Source organism: Felis catus, chromosome D4 (genome assembly GCF_018350175.1).
Source record: "Felis catus isolate Fca126 chromosome D4, F.catus_Fca126_mat1.0, whole genome shotgun sequence".
NCBI lineage: Eukaryota > Metazoa > Chordata > Mammalia > Carnivora > Felidae > Felis > Felis catus.
The window spans coordinates 6,925,568-6,950,703 of record NC_058380.1 but is presented as its reverse complement, the minus strand read 5'-3'; the positions used below and the strand labels follow the sequence as shown (position 1 = coordinate 6,950,703).

Here is a 25,136-nt window from a genome sequence, read left to right as displayed (position 1 = left end):
TCCGCCGTCCGCGGCCCAGGCCAGCGCGGGGTGTGCGTCGGCGTCGCGGCCAGCAGAGGGATTCTGGGTAACGGCCCCGGCAGGCTGGGGCGGCTGGCTCCGCGCAGCAGGTTCCGCTCACGCCAAGTCCGTTGGCAGTGGCGGCTCTAGGGCTGGGGGCAGCCGGACATGGAGCAGCCGTGGCCGCCGCCGGGACCTTGGAGCCTCCCTCGGGCCGAGGGTGAGGCCGAGGAAGAGAGTGACTTGGACGTGTCCCCCAGTTCTCCCCGCTGCCCGCAGCTGCCGGGCGGCGGCGCCCAGGTGAGAGGGGTCCCGCGTTCGGGCGCGGGGGCGGGGGGGGGCGGGATGGGGAGGTGCCGGCCTGGGGACCAGCGCGGCCCTGCCTCTGCGACCCTCCCTGTACCCCGTTCTGCGTCCCCATCTCACTCCCGGGGGTCAGGGGCTTGATGCCATCCCGCGGCTATTGTAGCATCTTCTGAGGGCTTCTGAGAAGGGCTGGCCGTACATTCCCAATCTCCACCTCCACGCACACCTTTTCACCTTGGCTAATTTCTTCCCATCCTGGGAAGATGTTCCTCCCCCTTCCCCCCCCCCCCCACCCCCGACAGCACCCAGATTTGGGGCGGCTAACGCTCTAACGTTGACCCTTTGTCTCCTCGTGCGTGTTTTTACCCGAGCACTTTATTCTCTTGAAGGCTCTAATACTTGTGCCCACTTAATAGTTAGGAACAGCGAATGGTTGGTTGTGTTTCAGTAATTCACTGAGCTCCTGACTTTATACAAATTTAGGATCCAATTTCATTGACTTTGGACATCCGAATAAATTCCGTAAAACCTCGCTTTTGAGGGTGGTGTAAATCCGTCCCATTAATGTGACCATTTCCCCTCCAGTTAGGTTTTTAGTTTTGCTCCACATCAGTCTCCAGTGAAAACACACAGGCACACGTTTGCCCTTTTCTTCGGGGTTCTTCCTCAGATTCCCGGTGCTACTTGTGGGTTTCAATCCAGCCTTCTTTCCTCTGAAACTTACCCGAATGAGGTACCCTTTAGGATTTTTCTGAGTCCCGTCTTAGGGAGTGCTTACATACTCATCACCTTATCCCGGTTTTTTCTCCTAATCTGGGTGTGTTTTGGAAGAATATTTTAAGAACACAGACTAAACACTAATATGTCCGGAGAAGCGGTTATGGATGTCTCTACTTTCCAGGCTTCTTGCAGAGTGGGGTCCCTAAGAGCTTAATTGAATTAACAGCTTTTCTGTAGGCACATCTTGCTGTTAGCAAAGATGAGTGATTTAAATCATTTGCTAATAAGTGTAAGGTCCTGTGCCCAGTGCACTGGGTTAGTTGGCTTCAGGGAGAAAAATGCTGTTTCATAACCATAGACTGTACTTCGGCCAGCCAGTCTCTGGGAAAGTGCAAGACATTTTTTAGGAGGACAGAATGAGAGTCGACAGGTTAGTAGTCACCCTCTAATTATGGATTGCTAGTGTCATCTTTATATACAAAATGTGTTATGTGAGCATATAATGAATGTGTTATGGAGGGGGGAAAAATGAACAGCAGCTGCTCTTGTCAATTTTGAAGGCATATGGAGAGAATAAAAGGTCTCCAGAATTTCAGCGCCTTGTGGTTGAATCACAAAAGTAACCTAAGATAAACTCTGAACTTAGAAAATATCTGTGAGGGGCGCCTGGCTGGCTCAGTCGGAGGAGCGTGCGACTCTTGATCTCTGGGTCGTGGGTTTGAGCCCCATGTTGGGTGTAGAGATTACTAAAAAGATAAACTTGAAAATATCTGTGTATTAACTCTTTACTTAGGCACTTGGAATTATAAGCTTACGTAGCTGGAGGTATTTTCTAAGTAAACAGGCTTACCTTCTTCATTAAACGTGATTTCTCTGAGACTCTGTAGCCAATTAGTGGCAGAATTAAAACTGGCAACCACTTCTGACTTCTACTACAGTGTTTTTTCCTACCTGCTGCACTTCCCATCCTGTGATGTCAAACCACGAGGCTGAAACTACCTTTGGTGTTACGTTTTGCCAAGTGACTGATGCTAAGTTTGTCCATGTGTTTATAACCTACTTGTCTTGCTGGCTTTAGGACTTAAGTTTTTGGATTGGAATATTTGGAAAGAATAAAATGTTAAATTCAAATTATAAGCATTTTATAATCTTTTCAAAAAACAGCTTCGGTTTAATTTTACCAGACATGGGGAATCTAGACATCTTAATGTCATATGTGATGTACAGTTCTGAGATCCAATTAAAGTAAAAAGCAGTTCGGAATTTAGAGATCCTGTTTGAGCATTTTTAATTGTAAAGTGATGTTAGTAAACCTAATGCCAGCCTAGTTCCTTTTTTGAATTTATGTTCATGAAAATATAGTCATGTTTAACGTTCCCCTAAAACCTCAATATGTTCACAGGTAAAATATGACCTTTTTTGGTTTTGTTTTTGTTTTTTAATCATCTCAATACATGTTGGATACTTTGCTCAAATGCCAGATGTTATCTGTATAGTCTGTGGAGAAGAATTTAAACATGAATCATTTTTAGAATTTGGAAATAAGATTTCTGTGTTTGATTTGAGACATGAATATTTGCTCCCACACAATTTGAAAATGCAGGGCATTTCCATTTGTCCATATGCCTTTCTTAGGATACTTTTGTCTTTTCTTATAAGATGAATTTTATAGCTTCATTTTTCTCCTTTTCCTGGCTCCTGCTCAAGCATAGCTAGGCTACAGTTATTCTTGCTCCTATTTTCAGATAGCAAAATATGTATACCTATATATTACTTGGTTGGTTAGGGCCTTGTGATACCTGGGCTTCAAACATACTAAATGAGTAAATAAAACACCTGAATAGCAACAACATCCACATTTGCTGCAGTAGAAATCTAAGACTCGGCTCAAAAGTAAAGACCTTGAGTGCTATTTGCCTCAAATATTTGTAAAAATATTTGCAAAACATATTTGCCACCACTAGTCTGTTACAAGAAGCGAAGAATCATTTATTCATCTAAGACTTAGGAATTCTAGCCCCTCGAGAAGCTGATAGTTGAGTAGACAATGAAGCACAATGTTGTGTGAAAACACCACTAAGAAGTATGCAGACCTTGGGTGGGAAAGGAAGGATTAGAGAAAATGTAAGGAAGTGATGCCAGAATCTGGAATGGAGATAGGAGTTGGGGGGATGAGGCGTTGCCACACTGAAAGGGGTGGGCGGTGGAAGGAAGAAGCAAACGAGGAGGAGAGTAACTGGAACTGAGTCTAGAGAGATAGTAGGAAGTGAGATCATGAAGGACTGCGCCATGCTGCAGTTTGTGCTTTATCCCAGGACTCTAAGAGTGAGGAAAGTGATCAGATTTGGTTTCTGGCAAGATCACTCCAAGTCTGGTAGAATGGAGAAATGGCTTCATGTGAGAAAGGCTGTATTTATATAATTGAGGTATGAAATTATAAGGACTTGAGTAGTGGTGCAGACTAGGGAACAGATCGAAGGAAAATTGTTCGGAATACGTAGTTTGAAATTGTTCTGCGTTTTGGCTGAGAAGTCTTAAAGAATGTGCCTTCAGTTTTGTTTTATAGAGCTGAGGTATATAAGGAATTAAACACTAAAGTGCCCTACATGTAGTGGTTCAGTAAATATTATGACTAATTACTGTTGCTTATGAGTGGAACAGAGGCAGTCATCAGGGTGGACCAGTTTTGTTTTTTGTTTTTTGTTTTTTTTTTGATAGCTCTGCCTGTTTTGACTAGGATTGAGTTAAAGACTATCTGTGTGATAGAGAACAAAACCCTAAAGATCTGGTTTTCAGCATATTGTAAGGTGAGGAACTAGATTTAAGCTTTTCCTCCCAATTATTGTGCTGTTTCAGTACTACGAAGCTGTCAATCAAATCTTTCTTGAGCACCAGCTATGTGTAGAACATTGTGCTGATTATCAGGCTTTTTGCCTGATGGTTGTCAAGGAAGTGGTATATTCTAGATTAGAATCTAGTTGATGAAGAGAAGACCTGTAATATAAAAGTATAACTGCAGGGACGCCTGGGTGGCGCAGTCGGTTAAGCGTCCGACTTCAGCCAGGTCACGATCTCGCGGTCCGTGAGTTCGAGCCCCGCGTCGGGCTCTGGGCTGACGGCTCAGAGCCTGGAGCCTGTTTCCGGTTCTGTGTCTCCCTCTCTCTCTGCCCCTCCCCCGTTCATGCTCTGTCTCTCTCTGTCCCAAAAATAAATAAACGTTGAAAAAAAAATAAAAAAATAAATAAAAGTATAACTGCATACACAGAAGGCAGAATACCTGTGTGCCAAAAAAGACTGAACAGAAATCCTTGACTGCAAGAAGATAAAATTGTGCTGCACCAACATACCCGTCGCCTTCTTCGTTTCTTACAATATTGTTTTGTTTCCAGATGTATAGTCATGGAATTGAACTGGCTTGCCAAAAGCAGAAAGAGTTTGTCAAGAGCTCTGTGGCGTGCAAATGGAATCTCGCAGAAGCTCAGCAGAAACTTGGTAGCCTAGCCCTGCATAACTCGGAGTCCTTGGATCAGGAACATGCCAAAGCACAAACAGCGGTATCGGAGCTGAAGCAACATGAAGAAGAGTGGAGGCAGAAAGAAGAGGCTCTCGTACAGAGAGAGAGAATGTGTCTGTGGAACATGGATGCCATTAGCAAGGATGTTTTTAATAAGGTACGACCTCTGATTGGGTCCTAATGAGAGGAGAAGAAATTGAGTGTTTGTACAGACCAGTTGTGCACATTTGGTAGCAAAGCGGCAGAATGCTGTGAATGGTGTCCGGTTTTGACAGTTTGTGAAAAGCGTTGGCTACAGGAAACCTGTATCCCCGTAGCGTCGAACGGGGGTGGTCGTGAAGGTGACTGCGTGGCGCGGACATGAAGCAGGGCACGCCGAATGTGAGTGTTGACTGGAATCAGACCGCCTCAGACCTCAGCTTTGTCACATGCTGCTGCTTGTGACCTTGGGCAAGTCACTTAACCTCTCTAAGCCTCAGTTTCCTCAGCAATAAATGGTGGGTATGAAGACTAAATATGGTAATGTCTTAAAAGCCCACGGGACAGGGCCTGGCATGTGGTAAAGCTCAGATGTTATGAGAGCTCTCTGCCGTTTCTGTCGGCTTGCTGTCCGCTGCGTAATGCTGATGTGTAGATGCGGAGTTTATTAACGAGTGTTTCACTGTTACTTCCTGGTGTGTATTTAGTAAACCTCGGGTAGTAATCCAGATTTAGCATTACCAACGTAACCGAGAGGACTAGTACAGTACTTTTGCCAAGTTAGTAGTCATTAAGAGTAGTGTTCTGTCTCGCCCTCGATTATGTGGGCTTTATTCTTTGACTGTCGTGTCTGAAGAAGAAATGGGCAATGAAATTCATTTTTACTACTATGTAAAGTAGTACTTCTTTTTCTTTGTAAACTTAACTCAAAGCTTCAGGGATAGACTGTTCTTTCTTGTGTAAGTCATATTCACTTTATCTTTAACCATCATTACTCTGTAGACTTCTCAGTCTGTAACACTCTTTGTTTCTGTCCTAGCATCCACTCCCAACCTACCCTCTTAAGCGCTTTTAATTTCTTTCCCTTGGACCAGCGCTAGTTTTGCCGCAGCAAGTAATACACACAGGTTAAATGTACACTACAAGCTCGATCAGTGCTTTATTACGTTGAGAAAAATTGTGAGCGCAACATGTTTATTACAAAAGACGAAACAAGGGCGCCTGAGTGGCTCAGTGGGTTAAGTGTCTGACTCTTGATTTCAGCTCAGGTCATGATCTCGTGCTTGTGAGAGGGAGCCCTTCGTTGGGCTCTGCACTGGGCATGGAGCCTGCTTGGGCGTCTCTCTCTGTCTCTGTCTTTCTCTCTCTCTTTCCGTCTCGTTCTCTTCCTCCCCTTCTCCCTTCCCCCCCTCCCCCACTACTCTCCCCTAAAAAAAAAAAAAATTTAAAAACAAAACAATACACCAGTATGTAAAATAGAATTGAAAGGCTTCCTTCACTTCCAGTTTCATTTCCCAGAGATAACCACTGTTAACAGTAAGTTGTATCTTTCTAGACTTTTTATGTACTCATGCCAGTATATATTTATTTACCCCTGAACACATACCAAGATCATTCTTTATCTGAATGATTCACTGTGTCTATATATATTGTTTCAAGGGGTGTGTCTTCTTAGCACTTACTTTATTTCTGGTTTGCATTTATACACCATAACTATTTAAAATAATTTTTTTCTTCCAGAGAGAATGGTCAAAGCAGTGTTTCTTTGTTTTATAAAGTTAATGTCTCCTAACACAGTGGTCACAAAGAAAAATTTTCATTTGTCTCTGCTTTTAATTGTTTTTTTTGTTGTTGTTGTTTGTTTTTGAACTTGGGTTATAACATAGCCTACATTTATACCACATTTTAATTAGGATTATCTTTATGTTCCAGTCATTTGCTCAAAATCGTACATTGATTTTGTCTGGGAGCTTGAGACTTGAGAGGACTGGTCTAGATCTGCGCTGTCCAACTCGATAGCCGCTAGCCACATGTACTATTGAGCGCTTGAAATGTGGCTAGCCCGAATTGAGATGTGCTGTAAGTGTAAAATACACACCAGATTCTGATAACTTAGTACAAAACAGAGTAAAAAATTTCATTAGTATTTTTTTGTCTTGCTTACATGTTGAAATGATCATATGTTGGATATGTTGGTTTAAATAAATGGGTTACTAATTTCATCTGTCTTTTTGCTTTTTAATGTGGCTATTAGAAAACTTTATGTTTGTGACTTGGATTATATTTGTATTGGACAGTGCTGGTCTAGATAGCAGGATATGTAAAAGAAAAAATGCTTTTATTTTGAAATATGTAAATTTGTGTGCTTTCAGATTATAAACTGGCAGAGCTGGTTTGCAATTTTCTTTTTTGGCAGTGATGATCTCAAGGTTTAAATGTGATCACAGAATGTTCTGAGAAACTGTCCTGCCAGTTTCTCTGGCTAGATAAAAACTTCATCTTGATCTGCTTTATGACTTATTTAATTGAAAATAAGCACTTCCTTAATAGAATTTGCACTTGATTTCAGAATCAAATTGTTTGGCCTTTCCTAAGAAAAGTTTAAAACCGAGGGTCTATATTTTAGGTGTATGTCTTAGTCAAGAAGTTATATCAGATATACTTCATTCTCTATATGCTTTGAAAATCTAAGTTTATTTCCAGCAAGAACTCCGAAGATTAGACTAGAGCTGCAAATATTTAATAGCAATGAATAATGCAAATTTACATGCAATTCATGTAAGGGATCTCTCTGTGCTTTAATAGGGAATTTGTATGATTTCTAAAGTGTTTATAATTTTCACACATACATCACTTTTTAAAACTGTTGAAACTAGTACAGAAAATTTTAACTTTTTAATTGAGTTTAGCAGATAAATTTAATGATATAATATCAGTATAATGTACCATCTTGTTATAGTGTTTATAGGAAGGATTGCTAGGCATTCAGTATCTGAGAAAGATTCAGTTAGAATATAAAATCTGATTTTAACTTAAAGAATTTTTTTCTTAGAGTTTTATTAATCAAGATAAAAGAAAAGAAATAGAAGATGAAGATAAATCCAAATCATTTATGCAGAAATATGAACAAAAAATCAGACATTTTGGTAAGTCTGCTGCTTAGTTTTCCTTCTTTTATAAAGTGATACCATAAATATGTGTACAAAAAGTGTCTGTATTATAGTGGGTACCAAAAAGAAGGTAAATGACAAAACTCCTTTTGGGTAGCCACTTCTGGCACAGTTGTACAGCTCTTGTTTTAGACCCTTTTTTTGGATAATAAATAGATTGACAGCAAACTAAGTTGTGAAGAGAAGCAAAATTCAGTCTATTATATAATGCTGCCCTCTAAGACCTACTCTTTGTTTACTCCACAGCATCTTTCTGTTTCCCAACTGGTCTTTGCTCTTCTCCTTTTCCCTCTTTGCTTCCATGGCATCTGATTATTTTATGGGGATAAGATTAGCATTCGTTATTTTCAGGTTTTGGAATAGTTGCTGTATAAGTCACGCAGATCCTTCAGCTGCTATTCGGGTAAATACAGTAATAGAAATATATCTACAGGGTACTGAAAACGAGTTTTCTCTATTGAAGAAAGACTGCGGGCTTGGGGTGGTGTAGTGAAGACTTCGCACAGGAGGTGACATCTGAGCTAGACTGAAGAACACATAGGAGGAGGTCCCCGTGTAGATGAGGGAGCAGCAGCGAGTGCAGAGTTGGGAGATAACATGTTGCACTGCGTAAGCAGTGTGGTGCTGTTGGGGAGAGAGTGCTTTTGGGAAGTGTTAGTGGTTAAGGTTCAAGGTCTGTATTTTGATCCCAAGTAACATGTTAATTTAGTAAACATAGTTTTCATTTATAGTATGTTAATAAGCTTATTAAGTGACATTTGGAAATATATTTCCAATGGTGTTTTTTTTCCCCTAAGCGTTTAGAATTCCATTCATCCTTCAGTTAGGTTAAAACGGTTGCTACTACTTTGGGTTTTTCCCCTTTTTATGTAGTTCATTCATAAAGGATTCATTTTTCTCACTCTCTTTGTTTTAAAAAAAAGAAAGGCTGTGTATTCGAATTAAGTAAAGAACAGAACTTGATGAAGTGAACAGGGTTACTTTTTAAAATTTTGTAAATGAGTCTTGGTTGTGATAGTGTGGCCACTCCCACCTGGAGTCCTTGCTTCCTAGCCTGTGTGTCCCACTGCATGTACTAGAAGAGCATCTTTTAAGGTGCTCTCACCCAGATGGCCTTCTGTAAGCTTTGGAGCCATGGGAAGCCTAATGGTGCAAAATGGTCCCCTCATTTTTGCTGCAAACAGAGCACTTTAATAAGCAATTCTGTGTGGGAGAATAACCCAGCCTCACAGGGTATTGTAACCCATCTGGCACTACGACTTTTTAAGTCCTCAGCAAAACATTTAACCATTCCATAATACCTGCTTCCGGGTGGTGGTGTTTATAGGACCAGTGAATTTCATGAGCCTCTTGTCTTCATGTCTTTTGTTGTAGAATGAGTTTCTGGGTCAAGAAATAATGTGATGTGGGCAATAACTCGTTTAGTAGGACCACAGACATATTAGTGGTGGAAGCATGGCACCACCATGCGCTGGTTTCTGCTACTGGCAAATTAGGTATTGAGAGGCTATCCTGGAATATCCTTAATGGGGAGATCCCATGCCATTGAATCTCTGCATAATCTCAAGTCTGCCACTGAGAGTCCTGAATTTATACAATATTATGCAGACAGGGAGATGGCTGAGGAAAAAAGCTGACTTGACCTCCATACGTAGAGGACTAATAAGGAGAGGTTTTGCCATTGCGTGTTGGGGCTTCCATTGTCTCATCCCCTAAGACTAATCAGAGCCTTATTGTCTTCAAAGTCAACCAGACCTCATAGCCACTCCCAGATTCACACTGTGCCTGTTTTTTGATGGAAATGTACGCTGCCTTTTTCCTTTGGAGGAGATGTCCTACTTGCCACAGTTCCTTGGATCCCTAGAAATGTTAACTAAGGTAGTAGGCTCCCAAATTTTCCATGTGTTTTTTTTCCTACTTTCTGGCCTGCATATATCTTACCAAGACATCTGGGATACCTGCCACTTCCTGCTCACCAAGTTCTGTCAGCATGACGTGGACCAGCTTGCAGGCATGCGGGATGGTGGGATGATGGAAGTCCCTGTGGACTGAATTGTGGCACAGAGCAGCCAGAGACCTTAGGCAGCTCAGTGAAAGTGTCATGCTGTTCCTGCTGGGTGCAAGCAAATGTTTCTGGTGTTCTATGCTTATTATGGTGGAGAGTGAAGAAAGCATCTGTCAGGATTATGACTACATTGATACACTTCTTCAAAGTGTATCACATCTGGAATAGCAGCTGTAATTAAAGTTTCCAGCAGAGGCTTTCCAAACTTGCATTCCCAACTCTTGGAAGGCACGAGCCTGAGACACAGAGAGCTGTGACGGGCTCGGTGACCTGACACCGGTACTTCTCTGAGGTTTCATGTGTGCCTGACATTAACATTTCCATTGTGCTGTTTGTTGACCATCTTACTTATGTGACTTTACCATCTAATGATAAATGGTACAACCATATCGTGGAGTATTTTGAAGCAATGAAATCTTGGATTTCCCTCCCTACAGTTGAATTTAATTTATTAATTTAGTTAACTCGTGTTTTATAAATATACCAGTTTAGCAGCAAAGTCTGTTTTCTTTTCAGTTTCCCAGAAGTTTTATTCCAAGTCCTGTGCATCTCTGACCTCATTTTCTTTGTGATCATCAGAGCTGCTTTTTGATGATCTAACACGGTTTTTCATGGTACATCAGCTTTTCACTTCCAGCCAAAGTTAGCTGTGATTTAACATCTTTGAATCTATGTGGGATGTCGTCACTGGAATTTTTACTGAAAGATGTAAATGTTTGCGTAAATACTCTGATGGGATTTTTCTCATTTGTATTGAAGGTAGATATTCCATTTCCTCAATGTAAGCGCTTACACATTGCTTTTCAAAACCACATTGATACCCTGTTTGTTGAAAAACATTTAGTATAAAAACTCCTGAATAGAATGTGGAGTGAAATGAATAGAAAACGAATATGCATGATATGATTCTAATTTTTTTTTTTTAATTTTTTTTTTCAACTTTTATTTATTTTTGGGACAGAGAGAGACAGAGCATGAACGGGGGAGGGGCAGAGAGAGAGGGAGACACAGAATCGGAAACAGGCTCCAGGCTCTGAGCCATCAGCCCAGAGCCTGACGCGGGGCTTGAACTCACGGACCGCGAGATCGTGACCTGGCTGAAGTCGGATGCCCAACCGACTGCGCCACCCAGGCGCCCCAATTCTAATTTTTTTTTGAAATTTTTTCAGTGTTTATTTTAGAGACAGCGAGCACAGGAGCATGGGAGGGGGGAGGGACAGCAAGAGAGGGAGACAGAATGAGCTGTCAGCACAGAGTCTACTGTGGGGCTCAAACCCACAAACCGTGGGATCATGACCTGAGCCAAAGTTAGACATTTAACCAACTGAGCCACCGAGGCACCTAATTTTATTTAAGTAATTAAAAATAAAGCCCTGGGGCCCCTGGGTGGCTCAATCAGTTAGGTGTCTGACTCTTGATCTCAGTTCGGGTATTGATCTCAGGGTCATGAGTTCAGGCCCTGCATGCTGGGCGTGGAGCCTACTGAAAAAAAAATTCCAGAAAGAAATACATTAAAGTGTTAACATGAACATTAATCATCTCTTGTAGTAGGATTGCAGATGATTTTCTGGATTTTTCAAATTCTTCACAATGAATATACATCATTTTTATAACATGAAAAAGAAGTATTTTTAAAGGGTTTATCCTAAGAATTCAAGGATGGCTTAACATTGGAAAATTTATTAACATGATTCACCATATTAACAGCTTATAATAGTATCACCACAAGACTTGGTGATCAGTTTGATGTGGGAGGAATGGAAATGTCTAGAGGATAATTTCTAGAATTCTTGAGTGGGTGACATGGAGCCTGTGAAGCACTGCAGATGGCAGGGAGAGAAAAATGGGTTTGGTTTCAAATAAGAGGAGTTTATGTGCAAACGTGTAGGTAGAAATAGTTGTCTGGTGGCAGGTGACTGGAAATACAGGTGATCTGGGACTCGGGAAGTACAGAAAAAGGTCATTTAACTTCCATTGAGAAATTCTCAACCTTGTTGGGATGTTTTCCGCAGCTAGAGATAGGAAAATCATTAGTGTAATTTGAAGGATTCAAATCTGTTATTCTGTAAGTATAATGCCACGAGGAAAGGGAAATCAATAAGGTCGTGTGTCTTGGGCAACCATTTTCGGAATCCGGTGGAATATCGAGAGCTGATGGATGGATTGGGATTTAGATGTTCAGGAAAATACATACGTGGAAGCACACAACTAAAGCATTCTAATTCATCAAGATAAGGTTTTTCGAGCATTCAGAGATTGGCCGGCTGGTTGAAATGACTATATTAGTCTTCTCCAAAGGGTCTGATATTCGCTGAAAGAGTGAATTGTTCCCTTTTGTGTTGATACTGCCTAGTATGTACCCTCTTGTCAGGCACTGTCCCCAATGCTTCATGTGTATTAACTCATTTAATTCTCAACAGAAACCCTCTGAATGAGATACTATTTTTAGCCCTATGTTACAGAAGAGGAAAAGGAGGCATAGAGCTAGCCAAGGCATAGGAGATGGTAAGGCCAGTATTCGGACCTAGGCCGTTTGTTTCTCGAGTCTGCTTGTTTTAGTCACCACGAGAGATTGTGCTACTCATAGTTTGTTTACAAATTGTAAAATAACGTCACAATGATTTCAGGTATGTTGTTCCACTAAAGCCTTGGAGTTTCTTGAAGTATTTTGTTCATAAAATTCCACACTCTTTCCACGAAGGCGTGTGTGGGCTCTTGTAACCTGACGTGTCAGTTTCATGATAATCGGTATGCATTTTTGAAATCAAGTGATGAGAGGTATTTCTCAGATAAAGAAAAGCTGTGGTCAAGTATTTTGTCTTAGGTATTAAATGGATAGTTTAAAATTTTTAACATTCGATGACACCCTCATGATCCCTATAAATGTCACTAACCATTTCGTATTATCCTTCCTGTAAAAGAAACCAAAATGGATAGGATTTGGGTGCCTCAGTAAGTCATGATGCTGCCATGGAGAAGTAAACAGAAGCAGTGCTCTCTGTGTGGATGGTGGATAGAGTTGAAATACCTCTTCAGGACTCTAACAAAGCTAACGCAAAACTGCTTCATAGGATTTATTTTATGGCTTCAGGTATAAGAAATAAGGATTATGCTTTCTTTAGATCTGACCCTCAGAAGTTATTAGACTCTTTAACTGTAGCTTGAGAAGTAGTTTTAAGTAACTTTCAAAATCATTGTTTCTCAGAATTTAAAATGCCCTAATCACTCCATCTGAAGCATTGGGAAAATACTTAATAAAACTCTTTACGAGAAAATGCTAAAATGCTTCCTCCCTCCTTTATTTAAATGAGAAACAGTAATCATTTCTTTTCAGTTGATTCCCACGTGTTGCTAAACGTGTCTTTGTCAAAAAGACATTTGTCCTCAGTTTTGTTCTTCTTTGTGTTCTAATGTGGAACTTTAACATATAGAAGTTCAGTTTGTATCTAGAGGAAAGATGTCACTGCCAAACTATTGACACCACCTTCTAAAATTTCCAGAATGCTTCAGTGACATACAGACTTCTTTGGATGAGTCCTAAGAGTCTAAAGCTAATGTTGTTCTACTTAATTTATTCATGTGTAAAGCTTACTGGACAAAGTTAAAAGCTGAACGCTTTGCTGGTTCCATGATGGTATTGACTTTTTGGCCAAATTTCTTATTAATTTGGATAAAGATACAGATACACCTTAAGTAGTATTTGGATTAGCTTGATATTTTGAAGCAAAATGGCATCTGCTTTTAAATACGCTTCACTAATTTCTAAAAGGTTTTCTGTGTGTTATAAACATGACTAAATGGTTAAAGTACATTTACTTTTATCATACTTGATTGGTTTTCTCTGCTGTCAACATTTGACTTTATCAGCTTAGACATTTTTTAATAAATTAGAGATGATGGGGTTTTTCACTTTTATTACATCTTTGCTAAGTATAGTTTCTTGAGGTTTTGCTTTCTTCTCCATCTTTCTAATAGAAAAATTTGTATTCTGTGAGTAAATAATATTGAGTGTCTTGAAATCATTTGTACTTACTTCTGCCTAGGATGACCAGCCAGTTTGCCTGCAATTTCAGGCATTCTTCAGATGCAGGATTTGTTTTACTTTAAATCAGTCGCCCTATTTTAACCTAATTATCTGAAATGAAACTTTCTGTGAATTTTGGAAGCTGTTTCCAATATATTGGGTATTGCTTTAAAAGAGTTTTATTCTTCTTTCTTTGCTCTTTTACCATAACCTATTGCTGTAGTAATGTGAATTGTCTTTAAAGAGAATCATTTTAAAATACCATTTCTTTGTTTATAAGAGTATTTGACAGTTGTGATTTAATCCTTTTTTTATAGGTATGTTGAGTCGATGGGATGATAGTCAGAGATTTTTGTCTGACCATCCATACCTTGTATGTGAAGAAACTGCTAAATATCTTATTTTATGGTGTTTTCATCTAGAAGCCGAACAGGTATTGTGTAAACCTTGAGTTTCTGGGACCCTTAATTTAATTCTGATATGCTTTTTTTGTTTTTTATGTTACTTCCTTTAAATGAAAACAGGAAGGTTATTAAATAGAATTATAATTTTTTGTTTTTAGACCTACTTGAGTTTACCGTGAGAACTTTTATAGTTGTTTTAGTTAGCATAAGGAAACTTTGCCAGTAGGCTTTTTTTGCTGCCTCATATCTTTGTTCCTGTATACTCTAAACCTTTTTCTCTTTTAGCCTATTTGAAAATCATGTTTTAAAATCCACATAGTAAGCACAATGTCAAATATATTTCCAGAGGTATCTCTCGGTAATTTTAATGTCTGTTTTCAGAAAGGGGCTCTAATGGAACAAATAGCACATCAAGCTGTTGTGATGCAGTTTATTATGGAAATGGCCAAAAACTGTAATGTGGATCCAAGAGGGTGTTTTCGTTTATTTTTCCAGAAAGCCAAAGTAAGTAGCTATTTAATATTTTTAAATGGGAAGATTAAGGGGCACGCCTGGGTGGCTCATTCAGTTGAGCATCCGACTTCAGCTCAGGTCATGATCTCACGGTGTGTGAGTTCGAGCCCCGCGTCGGGCTCTGTGCTGACAGCTCAGAGCCTGAAGCCTGCTTTGGATTCTGTCTCCCTCTTTCTCTGCCCCTCCCCAGCGTGCGCGCGCTCTTGCGCTCGCTCTCTCTCTCTCTCTCTCTCTCTCTCTCTCCCCCTCTCCCCCTCTCTCCCTCCCTCCCTCCCTCCCTCCAAAACAAATATTAAAAATAAATGAATGGAAAGATTAAGCCTTAGCTGAGACCTCTTTGGTCCATATACATTAAAGGAAGCCACCCAACCAGAATGCCACAGGCTAAACCCTATAGATTTTATACCGGGGGAAAAAATTACATTGCTGATCTCATGCTAATTTAGACTTAAGGGAGCTCTATAAGAGGCCAGTAAGTATTGACTGCCTACGAATGCAAGGACTGCAGTTTAAGATGATGCAACTATAGTGTAGGTACGGTAATCCTCTATGTATAGAGCTCACAGTTTAACAAAAATAAAATAAAAGAACTCACAGTTAAAGAGAAATGACTTTTGTAATGGACAAAAACAAGAAACAACCTAAAAATTCAACAACTAGAGGAATGGATAAAAACAATCTGTGGTACATAAAATATTATGCAGACATTAAAATTTAAGAATTTTTAATGATGTGAGGAAATGCTTTGCTGCAAATCAAAACAAGTGATATATATTGGCCATATGAAAGAAAAATAGACAAATCTTGAAAGATTAAATCCATTTCACACACTCTACTAGATTAGTAATGATTGAAAAGTTGTACAAGAAGAACAGTTAAGAATTCACATTCACTCTTGTAGAGGTATAAATTGGTGCAACCACTTTGGAAAACTTCCTAGTAGAGTTGAACAAGTGCTAAAACCCAGAAATTCTAGGTGTATATGCTAGAGAACAGGTTTCTCAGCATGTGGTCCAGGGACACCCAACAGTCTTCAAGACCTGGTTTTGGGAGGCCTAGAGTCAAAACTGTTCTCATAGTGACACTAAAATGTTATTTGATACAGAAGCAGATGTGGGAATCCAGCTATCTTCTGTTAAGCCAGACTTGTCAGTAAATATTTTTGTTTCAGAAATAGGGTTGGTTTTTTTTTTTATAAAAGTGTTATAAATGTTTACATGTAATGAATTTGTTATATTTTAGATAATTTTTAAATGCCTGGGTTTTAGTTTCTAACACAGTGAACATTGACAAATAATGGCCGACATAAACAGGAGCTCTTCAGGTTCCTCAATCATTTTCAACAGTGAAAAGGGAGTGGGGGTCCTGAGAGCATAAAGTTTGAGAACTGCTGCCCTTGAGAAGCAAGGCTACATGTGCAGATACATAATGTTCAGAGGAGAATTGTTCATAATCGCAAAAGCCTGAGAGCAACCCAGGTGTCTTTTGACAGTAGAAGGAATAAACTGTGGGATGTTCATTTGGTAAAATAGTAACCAGCGTCACTGTGGATGAAAAAGCAGAGTATCCTATATTTTTTATGAAGTTTCAAAACAAGCAGAACTGAACAATATGCTGTTGAAGGATACATGTGTAAGCAGTAAAAGCGAAGAGGCAAAGGAGTGACTTGATACATTTCAGCATACACAATTAGATGTTAGAAGGAAATACACCAAAAACTTAACTTTGATAATATCTGGATGGGAGAATTATAAGTGATTTCCATTTTCTTTTTTATATACTAGAGTGAAAATATTTTCTTTTATAAACAGGGGAAAAATGTATTAAATGTATTGACCTTTAACGTACCAGAGTGATAGTAGCTCTACCTTAAATGTTGTAAACTCTTCTAAAGTGCAGCCTAAGTAGGAAATTTCCCCAAAACAGTAGAGTTTTAATGAGTAATGATGGAGTTGGTATTTTAGTTATGCTTATGATGACTGTTCTAAATTTCACTTGACATATAGGTATAATAAAAGCCATACTTTCTTCTTTGCCTTACATTATTGGTTATGTTTGGACTAGTGCTTAATAGAATAATGGAACATAGCCAAACTGTGTCTGTCCTTTGAAATTTACTTTGTCAAAGTAGAACCGAAAAGTCTTTAATCGTAAACATTATGTTCTTCATAATTTTTTTTTAAGTTCAGGAATAACTAACTTTCATAGAGTGCTTACCTTGTGCCAGGTATTGTTCTAATAACTTTACATGGATTAGCTTGTTAAATCCTCATAAGATTTTATAAGGTTTATTATTTTCTATTTTACAAGTTAGGAAAGTAGCATAGAGAGACGAAGCAAATGACCCGTGGGTTACTTCCGGCAAGAGTCAGTCCAGTCTCTCCAGACCTAAATCCCTAGGCCTTAGGCACGCCAGCACTTTGCCGCTTGGTTCCTTTAATAGTAGTTGCATAACCGTTTGAGAAGGGTTACCTCTGGATATGCAGGCTGATGTCCTGGGTGTCCACACAAGTGCCATATACTGGTTAAAGTGAAATGCTACAATTAAAGACGTGGCTGCTGAATTCATAAAAAGATAAAATGGCAGCACGGAATGTTGTCTGCATGATGTGTATGGATATAATGTTAATAACTGATCCACAAGACCTAGACTACATTAAAGAAAACACAGCATTCCACACAAATGGGCCCAGTGAGATCATGGAATGAGATTGTGACAAAATCTCTTCCATCGTTGAACTTAAAGCCCAAGGTCCTGTTAGTGTAGGGTATGTGCCATGTCATTCTTTACCTGCAGGGGAGACTTAAGTGGAGCGACTGCCAGTTGGGTGTTTTCCATCAAGAATCTTGCTTGTATTACATACGCCATTGGAGGGAGTTCCCCTCCTGCAGCATACTGTTCATACTTTCTTCTCTCCATAATGTTGAAAAGGTATTTGCTTCACTAAAACACTAAGATGCTTCCGTAATGGAGGTGAATATTGAATTTTATTTAGTTTTCATGGTTTTACAAATAGGGAGTATAGAGCTGGAGAATTATTATAAACAGGTAATCGATGGAGAATTAGAAGGTTTTAAGAATAGCCCTTGGTTGTTGCTTGGCAATGGGAAGGGATAGAATGAATATGACAGGGTAAATGAGACTTACTTTGGATCCTGTCAAGAATCTAGAAATATGGAGAATACCTACTTTCTTTTGTTATATTTGTGTGTGTGCGTGCGTGTGTGCACGCTGTTTATTTTGCTGGAGCAGAGAAAATGGACGAAGCCAATTCTTCGTATTCCTATGAAACTGGTAGTTTTCACAAATCTGACAAGGATCCTGGTGTTTTCTACATACATTTAAGCTATTCACCTTATCTTTACTTCCTTCACTTCAGATCTGATATATGTTTGTTAGAATTTACTGTGTGGTCTGGAAGTCTTAAAAAACAGTCTTTGGTTCTTTTGTGTTTTCTAGGCAGAGGAAGAAGGTTATTTCGAAGCATTCAAAAATGAACTTGAAGCTTTCAAGTCAAGAGTCAGACTTTATTCTCAATCACCAAGTTTTCAACCTATGACAGTTCAGAATCATGTTCCCCATTCTGGTGTTGGATCTATAGGTTCGTTAGAATCCTTATCACAAGTAAGTTGGAAAAGCAAATACTTTATAAACTTATTAGTTCACACAATTTTTATTCTTTTGGACTATTCTTCTTACATGTAATGTATGTGAGGTCATTTTAAATATTTTCGCCTCAAAAGATAACTCTTTCATCTCATGCCATGTTTGGTCACTAAATAAATGTCTTCCCTCCCTTGGGGATTTAGACACCAAATTCCACTCCTTCAAATATAGAAGAGTTGTACCTAAGCATTTTTTTTCTAATGTTTATTGATTTTGAGAGAGCATGTGTGCGCGAGCAGGGGAGGGGGGAAGAGAGAGAGAGAATATCCCAAGGAGGCTCCGTGCTGTCAGCACAGAGCCCAACACTAGGGTTCGATCTCATAACCTTCGAGATCATGACTCGAGCCAAAATCGAGTGTCAGACGCTTTAACCGACTGAGCCACCCAGGCCCCTTGTACCTAAGCATCCTTAAGGGCAGGAGTTACCTATTGATCATCTCAATCCTGAACTTCTCAGTGCGGCTCCTGAGTAGCCCCTCATTCTCAGTAGAACTATACTGTGAAGAATTTCTTAGGATGAGTTGGCTTCAGAGCATACATCTCAGTGGCAACCAAGGTGATTTGTTCCATGAGTTTATTTAGTATTGTCTTATTAAACGTTGGCGTTGCTTAGCAGAGGCAGCATGCTTAGTATGTCAGTGCACCTTATGCTAAGCTGCTCTTTCTAGTAATATGCATCAACTGTCTGAGCCTCTGCAACAAGATCAAGATAAAGCTGTGTCGCTTATGTCAGAAGGAGAGGTTAGGCCACTGGTCTGATACTGTGGATTGCAATTTTAAGTTACCACAACAAAATTGCTGCCTGTGCTAATTGTAGTGGCATTGTAATTGAGCTCAGTCATCTTTCATTTCCAGACCCCAAGATTCTAAGACCAACTTTAGTCAGGTTAGTCTGTTGACTACATAGTGAAAAGGGAATTCTCATTCAGAAGACAATGTGAGGAGAGCCCTGTAGTTTTAAATCTCATAAAGCAGTAGGAATTGAGATTTTCAGTACCTATACCTATGACTTTAATTTCACCATTTCCCTTACATAAATTGTAGGCCAAAGTGACAATTTAAGGACAAGAGTTGATAATATTCAACTCAGCCAGAAATATTAATTCTCAAGGATAGAAATAATGAAGATCTTGATTTTTACATAATTAGTAATGTTAACCTCTTAGATAGATAAGCAATATTCCCCCTTGATTTGTCCTGCAGAGTATCTCTTAATGTCTTTAAATATGGTAATGATTTCCTCTTCTTTGAGAAATAGCCCACATCTAACTAGTCTTTCCGAGGGACTTTTATGACTGTAAGACACCATCACATCCAATATATACAATATATAAATCTCCTAAAATGAAGATACCCCATAATGAATACAAAGGAAAAAAGAGACTTGGAGGGACGTCATTGATTCTGAACATAAGAGGGAAAAGATCTACGTTAAAAGAGAACTGGCCTGTATTACCAAAGAGCTGCTTCTGGTCTGAGAGAACTAAGTTCTTATTGCACATACCGGTAGCAGCTGAGGCCTGCTGCTAGGCGTTCCTTGCTGTCACATTTGCGAGGTGCGGGGCTGAGATTGTACAATTTTGACACTTTGAAATTGCTGATATTATCGGGGTTGTTCAGACTTAATTCCTCTGGGCTAACAGACTGTTCCTCGTGGTTGGAAAAGTTGAGCATTCTGCGCCAGTCCTCCTGAGGGAGGGAAGGGCTGTGTAAAATTTCAGCTGGATGCACCGAAGGACTTTTGACTGGTTGAGGGGAAGCTTTTGGAAGAAAAGCTTACCATAATGATAACATCCCATTTTTATTATCATCAGTCTGTAGATTGCAACCTTCATATGTTGTTTCATTTAATCTTCTCAAAACCCTGTGATTCATTTTCATTCATTTTTATGGATGAGTGAACCGAAGCTCACGGAGGTTAGGCAGTCGGCCTCAAGTCAGTCCAGCAGTTGATGCGGCTGATCACTCCGGTCCCGGATCTCTGTCCCCTGCACTGCTCACTCACCTGCACTACAGACGGTTGTTGAATCGCATGCTAGGAACAGGACGAAATACGCAGTCATGTCCCCTTGGGAGGAACCGGTCACTGGGACGAGAAATGTGTTGGGAATGCTACTAGATGAGAATATGCGGTAATCAGTTCAGTTTTAAGTTTGGATTAGGTTAGGTGTGTTCATTGCTTTTTAAGTCTCTCCGTAGATTTTACAGTTCCTGGGGAGATGGATATTGAGTTCTGGAGGTCCTCTCCTGTCCAGTCGGTAGAGTAATTGTAAGCTCCGTTCTGAGGGCCTTTGGAATTGGGCTTGTGTTGTCAGTAAAGGTCTTAGCTCTGTTTCTTTGGAGAATGGGATAATGTAATGAGGGTTTAATAATTTTTTATAAAACTTAAATTTGGGTAACACTTTAGCTTTTCATTTTTTTTTTTTTCAGTTGACAACAATCTTGTCAAATAAGCCAAATCCCCTCATCCTTAGTTTTGAGAGAACTAATCAAGGCCTCTTAGAGGTGTTGTGACAGTTACCCTAGGTTTTTCCTGTAGACCAGCTTTTTAATCTACTACGGTGTGCTAAGTTTTCTCTTCCAGGATTACATTGCATTAGGTGGTGATGGCAGGACTCGAACTGAGGTCTAACATCACGTAAGTGTTCCAGACCTCACTCAGTTGTTCGTGCCATTGCCTTCATCAAGACTTGATTGGGAATAATCCAACTTCCAGCTAGCTTTTTGACTTTTACAAATAATGGAATTACACATATTTACTTTACTAACAGGATCTTCTGAAAACCCCCCGCCTTATGAGATGGGAAAGTTTACGGCATCTATCTTCTCTTTGGGCTGTTTTCCTCATTGGTGTTCATTAAATAAACAGATGAAACTGGGTGTAACAGTAGTAAAACACTGAGTAGCTGGCAGATATTCAGAACAACTGAATAGACAAAATTGAATTCTTAGGGAAGAATTTCCTAAAGTCCTGGGTCTTTAAGAGCTTATGTCCCTAGTTATGGTGCTTTAACAAATAATGGTTTTGTTTTTGCATTTATTAAATAAGGTTTTCTTCTTAGCTTTAGAAACGTACAGATAGAATATTTAGGAACTACAAAAATTGAAATTAAAATGTTCTTTTATTCTCAATTTTTTTTTTTAATTTTTTTTTCAACGTTTATTTATTTTTGGGACAGAGAGAGACAGAGCATGAACGGGGGAGGGGCAGAGAGAGAGGGAGACACAGAATCGGAAACAGGCTCCAGGCTCTGAGCCATCAGCCCAGAGCCTGACACGGGGCTCGAACTCACGGACCGCGAGATCGTGACCTGGTTGAAGTCGGACGCTTAACCGACTGTGCCACCCAGGCACCCCTATTCTCAATTTTTAATACATGGATCTAAGTACCTCTCAAAAGATTAATAATTTTTTCATTTGAGTTTGTTTTTAATCTTTGAAAAACCAAAATACACTCTGAAGGTAACTAATTTTTACTCGGTAATTGTATTTTTTTCGTTATTCAAGTGTTTTGCATTTTTAATATTTACTGTGGTAATTAGATAGTAATCTTTAAAACACATTGCTGACTTAAAGTCATATCTTTTTTAAATTATCAATAGCTTTGTACACATAGTTACGTGAAAGATGTACCCTTCTATGACTAAATAATTTAACTTGCACCGTTTTGTTAAAAGGGAAAAAAAGTTAGTGTTTATTACATTTCTGTTTGTTACGTATATCATCTGTCTTTGCCACATCCTCTTTGGATGGTCCTGTCTATTTTTTTCATTGGGTTTCAACCCAAGTTTGACCTCTATTTTTTTCATTGGGTTTCAATCCAAGTTTGACCTCTGAGTCCATTTTCTTTCCCACATACGTCGCAGAGAAATAGTGTGAAACTGAACATGTAGTTGTATATGCTGGCATAAAACTGGTTATCATCCATTGTTTCTTCCCTCTATTTATGTTTTCCAGAATCCAGATTATCTTCAGTATTCTGTCAATACAGCTCTTTGCAGTTTAAACTCAGTGGTACATAAAGAAGATGATGAATCCAAAATGATGGACACTGTATGATTTGGTTAAGACTGCTGAGGCCAAGTGCTATTTTGTTACAAGAAAGGAAGAACTTGGCTATTTTCTTGACACTTTTATGGGTGCTGCACTTTATTTTTGTTCGGTTTTGATGGGAGGGGAAAAAAGAGTACTGAAACGTTTTGTAAAATTTTTTTTATGTGCTGCTAGGTTTTTTTTTTTTCTGAAGAGAGGAGAGTGATACCATATGTTGTGGGACGTCAAACTGGACTTTGGGTTTTTTTGGTTTTCTTTGGCTACTAAATTTGCCTTTAATCTTATTGTACTCAATTTTGGAATCAAAGTAGGAAAATCTGCACAAATGCAATGTTTACAAGAACCGGTTGATTCTAGGAGGCATCTGCTACAGTCTCTTTTTATATGGGTATGTACATGTCCTACGCTACAAAAATAATTAAAGATAAAATGTACTTGTATCCTGCTAATTTAGCTGTCAAATCTGGTGTTTCATCATATTAAAAGCAATAAATCAGTAGTGGATAATCTACTTTACTAAATAAGCTGGGTGGTAAACATTAAAACAAAGTCTTTCCCTTTAAAATAATATTACATTTGTATTTTCGACACCATCAGTTAAATCTTTGAGTATAATACCATTTTTATATAGATACTGACTTTACCCCCATGTATTCTCAAGACTGTATTACTTAGAAGTTAATTTTATCCTGTTGACTTTTTAATATTAAGGGTTATAGTAATATAAAAAGTGATAAAGCTAACCTAGATTTTTTTTTTTTAATAAGATAACTTCAAGCTCACGCTTAATTTCTTGACATAGCTTGGGATCTCTCAGGGAGCAAGTTTTAAAAGAATACTAATGGCCTATAAGAACAAACAGGAAGAATATTCTGATTTTTAAAATCATGGTTGTTTGTTTCATTCTTTATGTAGCCCAAGGACTTTTTTAAAAGGCAGGAGAACTCTTGAAGACTTCACTGTCTCGAGCTGCCCAACTACTTACTTCTAAGAATTTGGTGATCCTTGTCGGTAATGATGGCTTTTACCACATTTGTCCTCGCTGTCCTTAGGTCAGTTACCATAGAATGCTTCTGAGCTTTACTACTTCCTATATAATTCACTTCAGATGTGCCAGGGCGTGTGATGACTCGTTTTATTTGGAAGTAGATGACAGTGCTACTTGTGCTGTCCTTGTTATTGAGGATGAATCTTCGGACTTAGGGGAATGTGGGCTTCGGTGTGTATTGAGTGTGGTCTGTGGCTGAGTCCCACTGAGAGCAGCAGCACACATCTGGAAGACGGCTGACTGGGATTGGGAGTCCGTGTCTCAGTTTGAGAAACCGCTAATGCTAAGGGACCCGTACGGTGATCAGACCTGTGACCGTAGCCTCGTTTGCACCTTGGTTTGGCTGAGGTGATAAGGCACGTGGCACCAGTAGAAATGGACTGGAATTACTGACTCACACTTCTGGAACATCACAATCTTCCTGGTTTTCAGAATAAAACTTTGTGCTTTTGATATAAATATATACGCTATAATAAAATGTTTGACTAATTTATATGGTAATATTCATCAGCCTGTAATTTTTTTTTTTTTAAACTAATGACCTAGTTATAGAAGTTTTTTCTTTTTTTCTGTTCTGGAGCAAGCTCTTGTTTTCCCTTCCTGTCAAGTAGAGAATAGATACAGGAGCGAAATCCCTGATTTCACTGACATGTTTCTTGAGCCGTTACTTTCCATTCCTCAACTCCACTTTTCCCCAGGATTTGCCTGGAAGCACCCAGATTGTTTTGGATTTCATTTGCCGCCTTTAAGTTAAAGGTATTAAGGACTGACTACCGGTAGGAGAGAAGTGATCAGCACACTGAATAAGCTAATCCTGAAGGGTTGTTCGGTTTTGTTCTCTGAAACAGGAATTCTGGAAGAACTATTTAAGGTGTAACTTGCAGGTGTGTATATGTGTGTGTGTGTGTGTGTATATATATAATTTTTTTTTTTTCACATTCCAAGGGAAGTGTTCTGGGTTTTGTATGTAAGTGTGACTGGGTTTATTCTGGGAACCACTGAGGAGTGCCATAATTTGCACTTAAAGACTTTAACTTTCATATATTTAGTAGTACGTTAGTACTGAGGTTAGTACTGAGCACAGTAAATTGACACTTTTTATTTTTCTTTATTTTGCTTTAGTACCACAAACTACTTTTTTTTTTTTTAACCACAAACTACTTTTAAGAAAAACGTCCTCTTCTCTGTTTCTTAAAAAATAATGAGTGTACTAAGCAAGGGGATAATTCACATTTCAAAATGAACTTTGGTGGGCTGTCCAGACAGATAAAATGTCCCAACAGATGACTGAAAGGATCCATCAAAGACTTTTGTTTCATTTGGTAAAAGTAAGCTTCTAACAAAAGATTTTTTTTAATTGGGTTGCTACCACTCCATTTACTGCCTGCTAACTCCGTGTCATTTTATCTATGGTAGTGGAGAGAATACGAATTTAAAATTATTCTCTACGAGATAGAGATGGGTAACATTCTCATCCAGTTACACCATTAGTGGGCTCTTTCAAATTTTGTGTAATAAGCTCACAGTGTCCTATAACTTACCTTTAGGAAAACTGAGTGTTCTTTAACAGTCCTGTTCCCCCTTTAAAAGTGAATTCACATGATGTGGCGCCTGGGTGGCTCGGTCGGTTAAGCATCCGACTTCGGCTCAGGTCAGGATCTTACAGTTTGTGA

The 25,136-nt window shown here is 39.2% G+C and overlaps 1 protein-coding gene across 1 annotated transcript; it reads left to right on the top strand.

Annotated features, from left to right (window-relative positions):
* CDC37L1 (cell division cycle 37 like 1) lies at positions 1-22,914 on the top strand. Its single transcript, XM_023243285.2, has 7 exons — positions 1-300; positions 4,416-4,697; positions 7,572-7,665; positions 14,096-14,211; positions 14,564-14,686; positions 18,156-18,320; positions 22,320-22,914. The coding sequence occupies exons 1-7, from the start codon at positions 169-171 to the stop codon at positions 22,419-22,421; spliced, it is 1,014 nt and encodes a 337-aa protein (XP_023099053.1). The 5' UTR covers positions 1-168; the 3' UTR covers positions 22,422-22,914.
* The last annotated feature ends 2,222 nt before the right edge of the window (positions 22,915-25,136 follow it).

What these genes read in the sequence shown, in the direction of transcription:
- CDC37L1 (XM_023243285.2), top strand. Translation starts at nt 169, where the DNA reads ATGGAGCAGCCGTGGCCGCCGCCGGGACCTTGGAGCCTCCCTCGGGCC. An exon ending in GCAAGGATGTTTTTAATAAG is followed by an intron (nt 4,698 to 7,571) that starts GTACGACCTCTG and finishes TTTTTTTCTTAG; the next exon opens with AGTTTTATTAATCAAGATAA. An exon ending in CGTTAGAATCCTTATCACAA is followed by an intron (nt 18,321 to 22,319) that starts GTAAGTTGGAAA and finishes TATGTTTTCCAG; the next exon opens with AATCCAGATTATCTTCAGTA.